At 38.2% G+C, this 13,881-nt stretch overlaps 1 protein-coding gene across 1 annotated transcript in view; it reads left to right on the forward strand.

The window, feature by feature from the left end:
- Positions 1–13,881, forward strand: part of XPO7 (exportin 7) — a 4,001,819-nt gene that overhangs the window by 785,762 nt on the left and 3,202,176 nt on the right. The window contains exon 8 of the mRNA XM_044082110.1: positions 437–556. Coding sequence (XP_043938045.1) covers positions 437–556 — 120 coding nt within the window. The remainder of the gene's footprint in view (positions 1–436; positions 557–13,881) is intronic.

The following is a 13,881-nucleotide window of genomic DNA, read 5'->3' on the forward strand; positions in this document are numbered from 1 at the left end:
TTATATATATGTGTGTATATTTATATGTATATGTATGTATATATATATATGTGTGTATATTTATATATATATATATATATATATATATATATATATGTGTGTGTGTGTGTGTGTGCGTATCCGCACACACACCAACACATCTGACTGCACCATTGTGCACACATGCATACATGGATATTTGGATTAGACTTTGGTTTATAATGACATAATTGTTTTAGGGTCCAGGCTTAATTTTACATGATGCACAGTTAATTTCTAGCATAGGTCTTCCAGATAAATATCTGCTTACATAAGGCTTTTAACTGTGGTGTGTAATGTTATTGGTTGGCTGTGATTAACTAAAAATGTCAATGTCATGTGTTGTTAAGCATTAGCTACAGAGGTGACTTGAATGTTTGACATTTTATTTCCATTTTTTATGATGTTTCCTTTTCAGGTCTTATCCTGCTTAGTACAAATTGCATCTGTTCGCAGATCACTGTTTAACAATGCAGAGAGAGCAAAATTCCTGTCACATTTAGTAGACGGAGTTAAGCGGATATTGGAAAATCCCCAGGTGAGCATTTTCCTGTCTCTTATTTTTTTATCCTTCGATTTGCCACTGGTAAGAATATTATCTAATATGCTGCATTAATGTTCTGTGAGATTTTTACTATAGTGCTAATATTGTGTTGACTACTTCTTTAATAGGAAGTACTTATGTGATACTGACAGTTTAAAATTTTTTATACGTAGCTGTTGCATATTTATTTTTAGCTTAAATGCATTTTTGAGGATTTAAGATACCATAATCAAACTGGTTATGGAGAGGAGCCGATCAGTGTTAACTTAATCGCTTGATAAGAATGCTGGTTGTTGAGTGAGGTTACTTTTGACGTGTGTGAGGTGGACGAAGCATCTACATTGGGTTATAACACTGGAGCTCTTCTAAAACTGTTCAGCACTCTCGTTTTCACACTCCCCTTTGATGTGCTCATGATGTACTATTTCTAAGGTTGGAGGTAGTGCGCACTTCAGCAGTTCACCTTTGTTTGCATCATGATATGTAGTTCGCATCTCCTTGTAGCATCCATTGTTTTGAAGACAATTCAGTGACATGAAAGGCTCATTTAAAATTATAAATGTTTCTTGCTTTTGCTTTAAACAATTTTCATCACACTTTAAATGTCTCCATGAGTTCAGATGCAGTAATACTAATAAAGGAACATTTTCCTATCACACTTTAAATGTCAGCATGAGTTCAGATGCAGTAATACTAATAAAGGAACATTTTCCTATCGCACTTTAAATGTCAGCATGAGTTCAGATGCAGTAATACCAATAATAAAGGAACACTTTAGTATCGCACTTTAAATGTCAGCCTGAGTAGAGATGCAGTAATACTAATAAAGGAACATTTTCCTATCACACTTTAAATGTCAGCGTGAGTTCAGATCCAGTAATACTAATAAAGGAACACTTTCCTGTCACACTTTAAATGTCAACATGAGTTCAGATGCAGTAATCCTAATAAAGGAACATTTTCCTATCGCACTTCAAATGTCAGCATAAGTTCCGATGCAGTAATAATACTAATAAAGGAACACTTTCCTATCACATTTTAAATGTCAGCATGAGTTCCGATGCAGTAATACTAATAAAGGAACACTTTCCTATCACACTTTAAATGTCAGCATGAGTTCAGGTGCAATAATAATACTAATAAAGGAACACTTTCCTATCACACTTTAAATGTCAGCATGAGTTCAGATGCAGTAATACTAATAAAGGAACACTTTCCTATCACACTTTAAATGTCAGCATGAGTTCAGGTGCAGTAATAATACTAATAAAGGAACACCTTCCTATCACACTTTAAATGTCAGCATGAGTTCAGATGCAGTAATACTAATAAAGGAACACTTTCCTGTCACACTTTAAATGTCAGCATGAGTTCAGGTGCAGTAATAATAATAAAGGAACGCTTTCCTCTCACACTTTAAATGTCAGCGTGAGTTCCGATGCAGTAATACTAATAATAAAGGAACACTTTCCTATCACACTTTAAATGTCAGCATGAGTTCAGATGCAGTAATACTAATAAAGGAACGCTTTCCTATCACACTTTAAATGTCAGCATGTGTTCCGATGCAGTAATACTAATAAAGGAACGCTTTCCTATCACACTTTAAATGTCAGCATGAGTTCAGATGCAGTAATACTAATAAAGGAACACTTTCCTATCACACTTTAAATGTCAGCATGAGTTCCGATGCAGTAATACTAATAAAGGAACACTTTCCTATCACACTTTAAATGTCAGCATGAGTTCCGATGCAGTAATACTAATAAAGGAACACTTTCCTATCACACTTTAAATGTCAGCATGAGTTCAGATGCAGTAATAATACTAATAAAGGAACACTTTCCTTATCATGTTTGCATTTTTTTGTAACATCATTAGTCTTGTCATTGCATTCATTCCCACATCACACATCTTTTTGACAAAGTTTTTGTGTGTATTAATTAAAAATATTGCATTTATTGTATGCACATTTACTTCCTCCCACCTTTCAAGATTGCACCTCAATTTATTTAATTTGTTTATGGTGCTAAATGGATCCTCTGAGGTTGGTGTAGCTTGATTTCCATGAATCCTTATTGCTTAGTTTGACTTCCAACTTGGTGTTATGCCTTGGTACTTCTAACCCTAAACACCAACACAAACAAAATGACCTCCTTTTATTAGTTTGTTTACCCAACATTTGTATCAATGCATTCAGTAAGGAAGCATTAAAACCAGTCAGCTCTATACATTCCGAAAGTAAATGGTTAGTTTCTTCTGTCTCGCCGTCTAGATCTTCAGTACCTACTTTCTACTTTAGGGAAGGATCCGTTGAAGGCTACTTGATGTATTAAAACAGCTATACAAACATGTCCACACACACATCCTCAACTGTCAGGACTTTTTCACATGCTTAAGTGCCATACAGATCTCCTGTTGTTACTTTGTAATTTGCATATTCTGCTTCCCCAGTCTCTTCTAAGATTTTGTAATTTATTATTATGGTTATGCAGAGTCTTATGTCCTGCTTATTTGTTACCATTTTTTGGGTCGCATCTGGGTATGGCTCCTTGTTAGAATGTTCTTGTTCCAGCTGTACACTTCAGTCTTAGTGATTTGTTTTACTGTTGTATCAATGCATTTTTATGTATGGTTGTTACTGTTTTCCATATTGATTTGCATACAAAGTATTAATCTTTCTTTATACTGTGTGCTTCATTTTGTACCAAAGTGGTCTTTCTCCATGTAGGTCTGTACCCCTCAGCTTGTCATGTATACAAACCTCATTTGTGGTGCCTTATCCCTTCAAATCTGTTAACTCCAGTCCCCCTTGCTTGGTAGGACGAACCAGTTTCACCTTCCCTTTGCTCCTCTCAAGTAAACTTTCACTTCCTTATTAATTATCCTCTAGCTGACGTATCATTCATTCCTATATATATGCATGTGTATGGATTTATTTCACAAGCTTGAATTTCAAAACTTCGAACTGCAAATGGTCAAGACCATAAAATCGAAGTTTTGAAACTTCAAAATTGTAATGAAAGAAAATAATAACAATTTGTTTTAGTTTTTTTGCAGGGGCAAGCCCCCCTGCACCGCCCACACATGCTGCTAAATAAATATACCAAGTCTGAGATCGCACTACAGGGAGGAAAATGGTAAGTGTCCCGTTCCGCACTCTCCGTTCAAAACGTTCGTTGACGTTTCAAAACTTCCATCTTATGGTATTGACCATTTACAGTTCAAACTTAAAGCTTGTGAAGGGAATCTGTGTGTGTGTACACACACACACACACACACACACACACACACACACACACACACACACACACACACACACACACACATATATTTATATGGGTATGTATAGGGGAGAGGGAGAGAGATACACAAAGCATTTTTGCTGCCAATATTTTACTGGCCATATCCATGAGCTTAACAATGCAGTCTCATGTTTTCCTACTTGTGCTTAGTCTTTCTTCACTTTCCTTCCGACTTGTGCTTAGTCTTTCTTCACTTTCCTTCCGACTTGTGCTTAGTCTTTCTTCACTTTCCTTCCGACTTGTGCTTAGTCTTTCTTCACTTTCCTTCCGACTTGTGCTTAGTCTTTCTTCACTTTCCTTCCGACTTGTGCTTAGTCTTTCTTCACTTTCCTTCCGACTTGTGCTTAGTCTTTCTTCACTTTCCTTCCGACTTGTGCTTAGTCTTTCTTCACTTTCCTTCCGACTTGTGCTTAGTCTTTCTTCACTTTCCTTCCGACTTGTGCTTAGTCTTTCTTCACTTTCCTTCCGACTTGTGCTTAGTCTTTCTTCGTTTCATTTGCAATGACAGTCTTTTTGGACCCATATCTTCAAGTATTTAAGAATGTTGTGTTGTGATAAATATGGATGCTGCTGAACAAAGTTTACTAGTTTTGCTTTATCTTCAATTTTTTTATATTCTGAAAACACACTCATATTCTTTCACTAAACTGGGATATCCTTTTTATCACTGTGCTGCATTAAAAGTACTAAAATGGCTTTAACTACCACAGCTACTTGTCACCAGCTGGGCACAGCCTACAATATTCTCAAATATCCTCAAAAAAACTCATTTATCCAACCTACTTATTGTCTGTACTGCAAACTGGTAGCTAAGATTCAGTGAAAAATCACTCCTCTCCATTACCAAGGCTAACAGTAGTGCAGGGAATGTGCTCTACTCCCACACCCTTGCCAGAAATTGGAACTCTCTTCCCCTATCCCTGTCAACTGCCCCCTCCACATCCGTATTCAAAAACTCCCTCAAATCGCACCTTCTTAGTACCTGGTTATGTCCTTGTATCACATAACCCTACCCACACTGCTACTAACTCCCCAAACTCCTCTCTGATCACATGCTGGATCTCTGATTCCCTCTAGGCTTTATCACCTGAAAGGGTACTTTATTATTCACTAATTTTCCTGTTTCATTTAAAACAGAATATTCTGAACTATAAACCTCTTTATGTAACTCTCTATAAACTAATCTTTTCTCTTAATTTCTAACATTATCATTCCTGAATACTACTTTCCATGTTTGATTCTTTAACTCACTTTTTAATGGTACTTTCTTGTAAATTATGTTTTGGTATTTGTAAATTTTTACAAATCAAAATATGTAAATTGTAAATTTTTGTTAATCTGATGATGCATCATTCTATATTAATGTTATTTTCTAATAGTTGTACGATATATCTCTGTGCTTTTGTTTTTCCGAGGATGTTTTTAATGTGTTTTTAATATGTTTTTTTACTGGAGCTTTTCTCCTCGGGCCTCCACTGAAAATGGACATGTATCCAGTTGGATTAGCCCGGTCAACAAATGTAAAATAAATAAAAATAAAATAACTGACATTGTCTTTTTACCTATGTTCTATATCTTTTTATCTGGAGTGTTTTATTAATTTCTTGATATATTACTATGATCAGCATACATGATGTAACTTGTTTTGTGTATTATGCTGGATGTACTGTATTTGTATAACTTGATGCCAAAGCTTTTCTCCCCGGGCCTCCGCTGAAAATGGACCTGGTCCAGTCGGAATTTCCTGGTTAACAAATGTAAAATAAATAAGTAACACATCATCTCTGATGCCTTTTTCATTCTTCAATGTATGGGTTTGAATCTGATTTGATTTTGGACGGTTATTCTAGACTTGGGATTCAGTTCTCAGGCTTATCCCTCTACCCACAATGCTCTATTGCATCCCTGAAGCCTCAGATCTCATTTGCTGCTATTGTAAATAGATGGGTTTCCAAGCTCTTGAGCTGTTATTGGTTTTGTGAGTTAAAACAGCTGTTTTATGTATTAATCTACTTTTCCATTACAGTATCCTCCATTTAAGTTCTCTCACTGGTGTTAGGTCATTACTGTCGCTTTCTTCCTTCTTGTATCTTTTTTTATGCAGTACTTTATTACTATTGCTGGCATTTCTTTTTACCCATAATTTAGGGTAATTCTTGCTACCATGGTTGGTAACTATACTTTTCTGTAAAAAAATCTATTCATTTTACCTTTTTCCTTTACTTGATAGTGAGTGTAAGCTTGTTTTTAGACTCGGTGGGTTTCTCACAGTTAAGGTGGAAAAACCTACAGGATTCAAAAAGTGCAGTTCTTGTTGGCATAAAATTCCAAATTCGGATTCCCACAAGGAGTGTGTGTGTGTGAGTGAGATGTCTAGGGGATGATCACTTAGAAACGGCATGCAAAGTATACTCCACCCTAGGGTTCTAGTGGGTCGACTGAATAAACTGATCCCAAGAGGTTTTCTGCTTTACACTTGTACTTCAGGGGCTCAAAGTCCCTCCAAATATAGCAAGTCCACTCTTTTGGAGCATAGGAAGCTCTCCCATCTAAAGTCCTCCATGTCTTCCTTGGAGCCTCCTACAAGGACGAAGACATGGTCGGATCTAATGCTGTCTGATCCTAATGCTCTTCAGTAGGATGCAAAGACTTCTGGTCCTAAGGCTGCTTCCAGTGTAATTTAGATTAGTCCGACAATGACTCCCTCACATCCTAGATCTTCGGATCCTAAGCAGGGATCTACTTACAGGAGTACTACTCCTCAGTACTATATAAAACCAATATCTTCTCTCCTGCCTTTGAGTTTGCTTCAAATGCCAAAGGAGCACTATAGGCCTCCCACCACTTTTTCCTTTAGGTCTTCCAGGACTTTAATGGAAGAGGATGTGGATAGGATGATGCTCAGGTTTCTCAGAGCTGAGATCGAAATGGGGGTGAGAGTTCTTACTACCTTCGATGTTATCGACTGCATCCATTCCCTCTGGGAGCCTTCGCTTGGACAGTATGGATCCGGTTCCACCCCCAATGTGCAGATCTGATGAAGTCTAGACCTGCCTTCGTCAGGAGTTTCTGCTGTGTATGGGATGTCTGTTGGTCTGTCTACCTTTGAAGTGGTGGAAATGGCCTTTTCTCTACATTGAGAATCATGGTGTCCCACCTCTGATCCTACTTCCTTTCCCCTATTGATTCCTGGCTCTGAGTCACTCAGGCCTATTCCACAGGGTCAGCCAGAACCAATAAGTGTCCAGGCAGTTCTATCATCTGACAACTCACTTGAACACCTCACAGAGGAGTTATATTGGAATAAGATGTGTGAAAGTATACACACTGACTCCCCGTTGGAGTCCGTCATGAAGGATACAGATTTTGATGGAGAGGGATCTCCCAGATTACCACCAGATGACATCTCCTTTGGAGATATTCTGGAGATCCTGAAACAGATAGGTGGTTGGTCTTCCAAAAAGCCTTCATCAGAAGAATCAGTAGTTTTTGGAGGCTTTTTGTTCTGGCCCATCTGTGTCTTGGTTTACCTTCCAACAGATGAACTTATTGATTTAATTATAAAACAACCTGTAGGATCCAAAGTCTGATGAAAAAAGCACAAACTGAAAGTTGTAAAACCACCAGTACTGTAATTACTTCTAGCACAGCCATCTAACCACCTTCAAGGAATACATAACAGAAATGCAAGCAGTATGTTTTATACTTCTCCAAACACTCTAAACAATCAACAAGCAAGTAATTCAACAATTAAAATACATTTTTTTCTTAAAGCAAACACTTCCAATTTGCTTCATTATTAAGCCCCATAGGGACCAATGTATTCTATTTTAAAATATATATAGATTTGTAATATAAACGTTTTTCCTTCAGTAATATTTCATTTTCTTATCGAAAAGCAATCTGTTCCAAAATACTACCCTGTAGCAACAAATGATTACCACCATGAGCAGTTTTAAAATGTACAGAAATCACCTTTTCTTCCCTATGATTTTTAATGTCTCTTAAATGTTCCATAAATCTAGCATGGAACATTCTCTTCATCTCTCTGACATAAAATAAATCTCAGGGACACTTACAACACATACACTACCCCTCTACTATCACAGGAAAATGACCCTTAAGGTGTAAATTTAACATTATTCATAAATTCAAAAGAATTCATTGTGTGCACAAACAGAACACTTACCACATCTGGTAGTGCCCAAACATGCTGGAAATCTATGTATGTGTATCCTAGGAAAGGCAAAACCTCCATGCACTGACATATCTTTCAAACTTTTACCCCTTACATAAGACATGGAGGGATATTCAGGTAATACATTTGATAAAACCTTGTCTTTCAATAAACACTTCCAATAATTAATCATATTTATAATTTTGTCACTTAGTGTTGTACAGAGGCACAAAATACATTTTTTCTTTTCTGTTTTGTTTATCATAAGTGCCCTGATATTGTACCGGGACTGTCTTTTTCATCTTCGATTCCCCATTACTCTTCTTACCCCTATTGTTAACTCTATTTTCTGCCTCTCTTACTGTTACAGGATCATAACCTCTTCTTAGAAACATATTAGCCGTTTGTCTAATCTCCTGCTTTAAAACACTCTCATCATTACATATTCTAGATGGGCGTAAAAATTTTCCATAAGGAAGGGATGCTGTCAGGTGATGGGGATGGCAACTGGAGGCATGGAGATACTGACTACTGTCTTCCTATGCACACCAGAAACAATGGAGCCATCTTCTTTACCCTACAAGATCCAAAAAGACAACCCTGTTGTAAAGCATCAAACGAAGGACCAAATGAATTATGCTGTAAATCAGCAACAAATTCAACAACCTTATTACGGCCTCCTTCACAGATGAAAATTAAATTTATTTATTTTTATTTTACATTTGTTAACCGGGAAATTCCGACTGGACCAGGTCCATTTTCAGCAGAGGCCCGGGGAGAATAGCTCCGGCAACAAGTATACAAAATACAGTGCATGTAGCATAAACAAAGTAGGATATATCATGTATGTTGAGCATATTCATATAGCAAGAAAAAAAGTAAAAACACCCCAGGTAAGGAATACCTAGAACATAGGTAAAAAGACAATGTCAATTACTGTGCATCTAGCATACTTAAAAAAGCAGGTTACATGTAATATACTACACAAAACAGGTTGCAACATGTATGCTGAGCATACTAGAACAGGAAGTTAATAAAACACTCCAGGTAAAGGAGGGTATAGGACATAAGATAGGAAGAAAATGTTAGTTCTAGATTGGTGAGAGTAGAAGATTTGTTGAGTAAGATTTTGCAGTTAAAAGTAGTTTTACAGATGACCACACTTACAGGGGAGTTTGAGATCCAGCATGTGATCAGGTGGCAGTTTGGGGAGTTAGTAGTAGTGTGGTTAGGGTTATTTGATACAAGGGCATAACCAGGTACTAAGAAGATGTGATTTGAGGAAGTTTTTGAATATGGATGTGGAGGGGGCACTCGACACTGATAGGGGAAGAGTTCCACTTTTTGGCAATGCTATGGGAGTAGAGCGCTTTCCCTGCATTGTTGTTTGCCTTGGTGATTTAGAGGAGAGATTTGTCACTAGATCTTAAGTGTCGATTTGCGGTGTAGACAGGAAGTAGGTTGGATAATGAGAAGAGGGTTTTATCAGGATATTTGAGAATGTTGTAGGCTGTGCTCAGCTGATGGTAGTTAAGTAGCTGTGGTAGCTCAAGCCATTTTAGTTCCTTTAGTGCAGTACAGTGATGGGTTCTATAGGTTGAGTTAGTAGCAAACTTTACTATTTTATTGTAGCTTGATTCTAGTTTGTCAAGGTCAGCTTGCCTGATTTGGGTAAAGATTGGTGCTGCGTATAATAGAGTTGAGAGGAGGTGGGTTTGTGCAAGAGTGATTCTTGCTTTTTGTGAGAGGGAGGATTGATGCCTGTATAGAGCCTAGCTTTTTGTGTACTAGTTTTATGGTATGTGAGATGTGAACATCAAATTGGAGATTGTTGTCTATTTCAATGCCCAGAAGTTTGGTGTGTGTAGAAGGGGAGATGGTGGTGCCATCTTTAGATGTTATGGTAAAGGGAAGGGGGGTTTTAGATCTGTTAGGGGTAAATAGTAACAGTTTTGTCTTTTTGGGATTTAGAATCCGTTGGATACCTGATATCCATTTTTCTACTGATGTAAAGGTTTCTTGCGTCAGTGTATGTAGGGTGGTGGGGGATGAAGCAGAGCAGATGAGGGTTGAATCGTCCACATATTGTATGTGTGGCATGTTGTGTAGAACCATTGAGGTTATTAGTGAAAATAGAGAATAATAGTGGGCCCAGTATAGAGCCCTGTGGGACACCTATGGTGGTTGGAAGTTGTGGAGAATAGGGTTCATTTCCACTGGACTGATTGTTGCCTGTCAGGTAGCTTTTGAACCAGGCTATAGTAGAGGAGGTGAAGGGTAGTGATGTTAGTGAGTCTAGTAGAATGGAGTGGGAGACCATATCAAATGCTTTTGAGAGGTTGAGGAAAATGGCTGATACATATTTGTTATTGTTTCTGTGAGTGTTTACATAATTAGTGAAGGACAGAAGGGCTGTGGTGGCGCTGTGATGTGGATGGAAACAGTGTTGTGTGGTAGGTAGTATATTATATGTGTTGAGAATTGTCCGTACTTGCAAGTGTATACATTTCTCAAGAATTTTGGATAGGGGCAAAGGACGGCAATAGGTCGGTAGTTGGAGAATTTGTTGGAGTTACCTCCTTTATGGAGAGGGATAATGTGAGACACTTTCCTGAGTTTGGGTATGTAGGATTCCAGTATTGAATGGTTGATTAGGATCGAGACAGGATATGATAGGGAGTCACTAGCCATATTTAGGTATGCAGCAGGTATGTTGTCAGCTGCCAAGGTGGTTGGTTTTAGTTTCTGGAGGAGTTTTTTGATACTTGAGGTGGGTACTGGTGATAGACTGAAAGAGGGGGTGACATGGGGTAGTTTGGGTTGTGATTGTGGTAGATTGTTTTTGGTTATTTGACTGGACAGGGCTAAGATGGACTCTGTAAAGTGGGTATTAAATTGAGAAGCTATGTCTAGATTGTTGTTGGTAGAGCTGGGTGCTGGAGTAGTGGTTTTGCCTGGCTATATTAAGGAGTTTATGGCATGCCAGAATTTTTGTGGATTATTTGAATATTTGTTTTGGGCACTAAGAAAATAGTTTTGTTTGTTTATTTTCGATTCTGCCTTGGCCTTGTTTCTAAGCTGTTTGTAGTAATGTCTGGAGCTAGGAGTTGTCAGTTTTCCAGGCTTTATCTCTGGCTTTTAGTAGGGCTCTAGTTTTCTTACTTAACCAGGGTTCATGTTTGGCTTTAACTCTGATCTCTCTGCTGGGGGCTAGGCTGTTGAGGATGTTAGAGAAGGTGGCATTAAAGTATTCCACTGCTTGGTCTAACCCAAGTGTTCTTAGTCGTTCCCAGTTGCAATGGTTTAAGGCAGTGTTTAAGTCTTGTGGGGTAAGGTTACGGTCATTGCATACGAGTTTGTAGATTACTGGTTTGGGGTGATAGGAGTGTTTGTGGAGTAGGAAGGTGGGAAGATGATCACTTAGATCTTCTGGGAGACAAGCCTGTGTATAGTTTTGTTTGGGATAGTTGGTTAGTGTCCAGTCCAGTATGGTTTCTTTTTTTGTTTTCTTATCTATTCTAGTTGGTTCTTCAATTAGTTGAGAAAACCCATGTAGATTAATATGTGTAAAGGGGCTGCTGGAGTTATAGGCTGCCCAGTCGGTGTTAAGGTCTCCTAATAGGATTGTTTCATGAGGTAGGTTGTCGCTTGTCCAGTGTAGGATGTCTTCTTTTGAGTGAGTTGTTGCCTGGAGGTATGTAGCAGCATGTTATATTGATGATCTTGTTGTTTTTTATGGATAGGACAGAAAATAGGATTTTGGCGTTTTGAAATGTGTGTGGTGTGGTGTGCAGGAGTTGGAGGTCAAGGGTTTTTCTAAAGAGAATGGTTACTCCTCCTCCTTTCCTGTTTGTTCTATCAAATCTAAGTGTATTATACCCTAGGGGGGAGGAAATCTTCATTTTGGATACTGGGTTTTAGCTAGGTCTCTGTGATGGTGAGTATATCAGGGTTGTAGTGGGCTATGAATGCATGTAGGTCTGTTAACTTGTTGATGATGCTTCTTATGTTAAGATTTAGGATGAGTAGGTTAGATGTTTTTCTGGCTGAGAAGGGTCCTGGATTTGGGTGAATGTCACCATAGGTTAGCAGAGTTTGTAGGAGCGTTAGTATGAGTTTCTTAATAGTAGTATTAAGTGAGCTTGGTTCTGCGGACCTCCTCTGCCTCTAAGGTGTGTGGTTTTCTTAGTGTGGTGATAGTGTAATTTTTGGTAGTGAGTAATGTGTAGTTGTAAGATTGATTGTGGGGCAGATGTAGAAGTGAGTGGGTTTGAGAGGGTGAGCTAGTGTGGGTAGTGTGATAGTAGTAGTTGTGCAGTGGTTGGTCTGACTGTAAGGAAGTTAGGATGGTTAGTGATAGTAGAGTTACTGTTAGGGATGTGAGTATGGGTAACATAATTCTACTTACTCTGAGTGTTAAAAATAATTAGAATTCTTGGTTGGTTGTGTGTATGGGTGGAGTTTTATTGTTTGGAAATTGTGCTGGGTGTTGGATAAGTGTGGGAGGGAGGTAGGATGAGTGGGTTGGGTTGGTGGTTAGGGGATTGAGGTGGGAAACCTGGTCAGGTGTCAAGGGATAAGAATAAAAGTAGTGGGGGCGGGTGGGAATTGGGGACAGGGAGGGGAGCGGAGTGAGCGTAGCCAGCTAGACCTTGAGGGTTTTGGAGAAAACAATCAGTCAACCCCTTGACATTTGCTATCTATGTATCTAGAATAAAGCTTTACATGTTTCACAAACTCCTGTTTATACAAATTTCTTATTTCAAAAAAGGACATAAACAGGCTTGCATACATGGGGGCAAATGGTGACCCCATGGCTGTCCCTTGTTTTTATCTAATTATTTGATTATTGTAAGAGAAGAAATTATTCTTGAGGTAAAAATCTACTAATTCCACTACAAAATTAGAAAGTGGACTGTCACCTAAAAAAATAAGATGAAGAGGAAAGGCCATCTTTATGGTTAATTGAAGTGTACAAGCGGTTTACATCTAAAACTATCCAGTACATTTCTGCATTCCAAACAACTGAGGAGATTTTACCTAGAAAATCGAAGTTATCCTGTTTGTATGAAGGAATCCTTTGAACTTATGGAAGTAATAACTTATGCCATAGAAGACCTATGTTATGAAGAAAATACTTGCATGCTGAAATAATGGGCCTCCCTGGTGGGTCAAGTATGTTTTTATGTTTTTTGAGTAAACAAAAGAAGATGGCCAGCTCTCAATTTTTACTATCAAACTTTTTTTCTACATCTTCCTTGGTAAAATACCCCAAACGTCTGCCCTTTTTCAGTAATTCTTCAAATTCGGCTATTGCCTTCACATAAAATTTCTTCTCACTTATTTCATAAACTTCCTGATCTAACAAGTGATCCAAACACATTTTATGATATTGAACTGCATTCATCACTACAATCTTATTACCTTTATTGAAGGCACCTCATAAACAGCCATTTTAGGTATTGCCATAAGGAGACATGCCTGGATGGGGCTTTGCAGAACCTTTTAAGTCGTTTTAACACCCCATTTGATGGCACTTCCTTGTTTGAGCCATAAGTAAAAAAAGACTCTTACCCGTCGTGAACAAAATGATAAGAGACTGTTTGCTGTTGAAATCAAGTTTCCTACACGTCAGTGAATCTCTTCTAGGAATCAGAAAGGTGGCGTAAAGATGTGGTTCCGGAAATCTCCAGGACCATTCCCAGATCTATGCGGTTACAATTCCTCCAGTGGCAGAGGAAGAAATTTAAATGGTAGTCATCACCTTAGAGGCAGAGGAGGTCCGCAGAATCAGGGCTTTAGAGGATGTTTTTTGGATAGGTCCTTTCAGTTCTCCT

This window comes from Protopterus annectens, chromosome 9.part0 (genome assembly GCF_019279795.1).
Source record: "Protopterus annectens isolate FY-2018-M chromosome 9.part0, PAN1.0, whole genome shotgun sequence".
Taxonomy (NCBI): Eukaryota; Metazoa; Chordata; order Ceratodontiformes; family Protopteridae; genus Protopterus; species Protopterus annectens.